The 4926-nt window shown below is 42.7% G+C and overlaps 1 protein-coding gene across 1 annotated transcript in view; it reads right to left on the reverse strand.

The window, feature by feature from the left end:
* The window catches only part of LOC118325327 (disco-interacting protein 2 homolog C-like), a gene marked incomplete at its 5' end in the record, with an annotated part of 35873 nt that overhangs the window by 7461 nt on the left and 23486 nt on the right, over positions 1-4926 (reverse strand). Inside the window, 6 exon segments of the mRNA XM_035657994.1 lie at positions 1710-1878; positions 3232-3362; positions 3802-3911; positions 4082-4193; positions 4629-4750; positions 4842-4923. Of these exon segments, the coding sequence (XP_035513887.1) occupies positions 1710-1878; positions 3232-3362; positions 3802-3911; positions 4082-4193; positions 4629-4750; positions 4842-4923 (726 nt within the window).

A 4926-nucleotide genomic window follows, 5' to 3' on the forward strand; every position in this document is an offset into this window, starting at 1 on the left:
AGTTTTATTCTCTCTAAAGAAAGGACAGCTTGAGGGTGTAATCCTGGCTAAGTTAAAGTTCTCCTCTAGACATGTTTTATAACAAATACAAATAGTCTGCTTGGAACAATAATGTGTTTCTGATATGTATGTTTACGGCAAAAAAAATTAAGGATAATTTCCTAATTAAAATCCTTAAAAAAAAAACATCTACCTTCATTGAAAATGCCAGAAACTATGAATATTTCTAAGGTTTTCCTGCTGGACACAAGATGTCTCCATTCTACATCACACATGCTTATATCATCATTCTGCACAGTGAAGATCAAACATCACAATGTAGGAAGAAAAACACATTTTTGAGTAGGAGGGGAACTTGAAGAATGAAGTTAAGGTTAAAGTATTAACTAAAGAAACATTTGTACTTTTCACTCTGCGTTCAGCCTTCAGTCTCCATGGAGACTTAAAGAAAGATAATAACTAAAATTAACTCTGCAGCTTCCATCAGTGACCAATCAGAAGCGTCGGTGGCTTCGGCACTCAGACGTGGCCTCAGGCAGAGGAGACGGAGACAGAGTGTGAGTTTATTACCGCTGAGCCAGAGGAGGGCTGGAGTCAGTTAGAGTCTGTGGGTTTATCTGACTGCTCACATCCAGCTGTTGAGTACAACTGGACTGATGCATGTTGGGAAAAGTGACCAGCGGGGTTAGTTTAATCTGTCCTACAGGCGTATCTGGAGGGAGGGCAGGGACAGCCGTACTGAGATCAGCTGTCAATCAAACAAACATCCTCTCCTATAGAATATTTCTCCCAGGAAAGACCTTCCCCACACTAACTCCCAACAGAAACTTAATTAGAAATGTATGCTAATCATTATTAATAATTGGCTATAAGGGCTCTTTTACGCCGTCATTCTGCACCACATAGTCTGACGTACTAATAGGAACAAGAAGCCACAAGAACCCAACTCAGGTGAGCTTAACTCGTCACTAAAAGTCCCCTTTTCTGTATTCCTGTTTCCACCACGTCTGAAAAACTGTAAATGCATTAAGAAACGTATTTGAGGAGTTTTAGTGTGGTGCCGATGTTTGAATAGATGTACAGCAATAAATAGAAACAAAGGAGCATCAGAGGTGGAAAGGAAGACGCAAAACTCGAATGCAACAATAATTTCTTGCAAAACAATCGTAGATAATAATCAGCAAATTAAGTTTGGTGTCTCTCGTTCACTCGCTCACTGTTCACTCCCACTCTTTTGTAAAAACTAACATAACTGTTGTGTTTTTAACATTAATACACACAAGGGATGTTCCTCATCCTAATACTGATACAGGTGTAAAACACAACAAAAGTTGTGCAGATTCTAAAGTTTTGTTTCGGTAGTTTTCAGCAAACTCAGCCCCGATAGTTCCTGGGACATTGGAAAGTAGGACTAAGGACTATTTTGGCACCTGAAACTATCAAAGAGAGACTAAATTTAGGTTGTGCCAGCTGAAACACAGACGAGGGCTCAGAGTTCCTGGAAACGTTCCTTTGGTTGAAACGATTCACAGCGACAGGATCAGACAAATTAGACTGATGGCAGACTCAAACAGGATGACCTATGAGGACACTATAACAGGAGGGTTCCTGCAGTCAAAATGGAGGTAGATAAATATCAGAGTGCCTAAAAATGGTTTGAATATGTGAAATAAGAACTGAAATGTTGGTTGTATCAGTGCCTTGCTGACCTTGAGTGCCTCGGTCTGCAGGCCGAGTCCTTTGGTGCAGAGCTCCATGACGCTGTAGGAGCAGAAGGTGTCTCGCACCCTCAGCTGGCTGACGGCCAGCAGCCACAGCGCCGGGTTGGACTCCAGCTCCACCGGGGGAATCAGGATGGACTGGTGGCCAGAATACACACTGCAGGAAAACACACACCTTTTTCAAGGGTCTTTTTAATGGTTACATGCAATAAAATGACTATTTATCCAGTAAATAACCAGTTGGTCTCGATTCGGATTAAGAGAAACCTGAGAGCCAAAACTACAGTCGTTTATTGTAACAAACAGCCTTTAAATGTGACTTATTGTTGCTTTAAAGTCATTGAGGAGGATGAGATATCCTCATACCGAAGGTGATTTGCAGACTGCTTTATTTATAAGACATTCGGCAGCAGAAATCTGCTCTCGCCAAGTTCAGAATTTATGAGCGGAAGATTTAAACCCAAGCAGACCTGAGAACTGGAACTGGAGTGAGAAGATTTACAGTCATTCGAGATTCAGTGATAAACATTACGACAGTGATTCTCTGTTCTTGTTATTAAAGGACGCCAGACAACATTTCTGACATAAATCATAATTTGTACCGAAACATGTGGAGAACCTTCTGTAATAAAACAAAAGGCCCTGTGGGGAAGTATAACGGCAGCGCAATTTGCATTTTGTTTTTTTCGGCGAAAGAAGATAAATTATACGGCTAAAAGTATATAGACACAAAGAAAAGGCCCGATCTAGAGCCAGTGTTTGGTTTGTCTATTCTGGGCTCTACAGAGGAGTAGATAAAAACGGCTCACTATAAGGTAACGAAAACATAATAATTCTTATTTTCAGGTGATTATACACTAATGAGGACATATTTCTGAATATTAAATGACATTATCTGCCAATAGATCCTCTTAAATGTTACACACTGGTCCTTTAAACATGCCACACTTGATGCTCTGCTATTACAGCTCTTCTGGTTTCAGTCTTTCCACCAGATGTTGAACCCTGCCTGCGGGGACACAAGAGCATTCATGAGGTCCAACACTGATGTCAGGGGGATCAGTTCTGGCTCACAGTCTGCGTTCCAGTTCATCCCAAAAGTGTTGGACGGGGGTTGAGGTCAGAGCAGTCAAGGTCTTCCACATTAAACTAGGAGAACTACTTTTTATGGAGCTGGTTTGTGCATGTTGAAACAGAAAAGCCTTCCCCGCTGAGCAGGTAGTGCACGGCGTGTTTTTCGAGCTTTCTCTCTGCGGCCAAAGAAAGACACTACGAGAGCTGTGAGTGCCAAAACAGTAAGGTTGTGGGTCAGACAAACAATGAGCTGAAACTCACTATGAAGCACCGGAAAGCCAAGGGGGGAGCAGCACATTCAGCTCTGGAGGTCAGTAAAACCTTTCACATTGTCATTTGATCCATTACACAAACGCTGATTATTATCACTTTTCAGATTTCAGATTGATGACTGAAATACATTTTTAATGGCGTGTAAGTGGGTGGAGACACCGACCTGCAGAGACACCAGAGGACAAAGCCGAGGCCGCAGTAGGGATCCAGACAGATGGCCACTTCTCTGGACGGGTACAGCTCACACTGCAGCTTCACCGACCGACAGAAGGCCCCAACTGCATTATGGGACATCTGGAGAGAGGGAGGGAGAGAAAGAGAGACACAACAAGACACACACACACAAACAGACGAACAAGGAACAGGGTGGAAAGATGGACAGTTAATCCCTAAAAAATTCACATTTAAAATGTTACACAAGTCACGCATCAGTTGGAAGATGCAGTTTGTGTATCAGGACAAACAAACACAAGAAGACCTGGAAATGTATGTCACATGCTTAAATATATGTTAATTTGCTTTTATTCTGCTATTTTCCTCATCTTTCCTGTATGCACGGGGCTGTATTGTGTTGACTGTTGCTGCTCTGACAGCTGAATATCCCTCTGGAATTTAAAAAAACAAATAGAAAAAGCAACGAATAAACAAAATAAGGAAAGAAGTCTGTCCGAGCAACGGGGCAAGAGGCTGTAAAGCGCTTTGCTCGGGTGATGGGGATTAACGCTGAGCTGACCTGAACTCCAGCCAGCATGCCGGTTGTGGACACGCTGAAGTCCAGATAGGCCAGACCGTCAGGGTTGGTGGGCTTATAGAGAGCTGGAGGCTTCTTCTTTGGCAGGTCATCTGCGATACACACACACACACACACACACACATTTGCGAATTGTTTTTTCTTCATAAAATGGAAAACATTCAACTGCACAAGTTCACATTCTTTATTTTTAGTGACCACCAGTAAACCCAGTCAACAGGGACGTGCACAGACATGTTGAGGGGCAGAAAAGCTGCCGTACCAGTGTCGAGGACCGGCGGCCAGTTCCTGATGTCCACTGTGGCCGTGGCCTCTTTAGAGCGCAGCAGTTTACAGATGACTGCCGTGGTCATCACACAGGCTGAATGACTGACCTGCAGAGGGAGACAGGAATTATCTTAAGGTTATTAATGGTTATATGATCATTTAATTGTAATAATTCATTTTTTCCCTCTTTTTCACCATAATGTTTCTATATTTTAATACAGGATAAAACAATAAAACTTCTCAGTGCAGACAAGGGAAGTAAAAAAAAAAGGAAGATTTGATCACCAGTCGATATGTTTGTCCCAAAAGCTGAGCATGCATAGTTTTGTAGTTTGTGAAATGATTTGTAAAATTGTCTAAATTTTTAAAAGATAAAATCAGCCTTTATTGACAAAGTCTGGTTTTGCAGCAGCACAAAGACACGGCGGATGAATTTAGAGAAGTATAAATATAAATAGAATCTATACAAGAGAAGTCAAAATTACAAGACTGAAAAACAACATTCATTGAAAAACAAATAGCAGCATTTTATACAAACCGACCTCGACAATCATCTTGACGGTGGGCAGCGTGGTGGAGATGTTCTGAGGGTGAGGCGGTCGCACCGTGATGGGAACACAGCCGGCGTACAGGCTGCCGTAGAAGGCTGCAATCAGGTCTATACCTGCAGGACGCAGCGGAGGGAGAGGTGTGAATGATCAGTCCTATCAAATGTACAAATGTTCTGTAAACAAAGAGCGTGCTGCATCTCTGACCCGGTGGGTAGACGAGAGCGACGTGGTCTCCTTCCTGCAGACCTCCTCGCTCCATCAGCAGAGCCGCCACTCGCTCTGCCCTCTT

This window comes from Morone saxatilis, unplaced genomic scaffold (assembly GCF_004916995.1).
Source record: "Morone saxatilis isolate NCDOM2014 unplaced genomic scaffold, NCSU_SB_2.0 Contig0, whole genome shotgun sequence".
In the NCBI taxonomy this organism is placed as follows: domain Eukaryota; kingdom Metazoa; phylum Chordata; class Actinopteri; family Moronidae; genus Morone; species Morone saxatilis.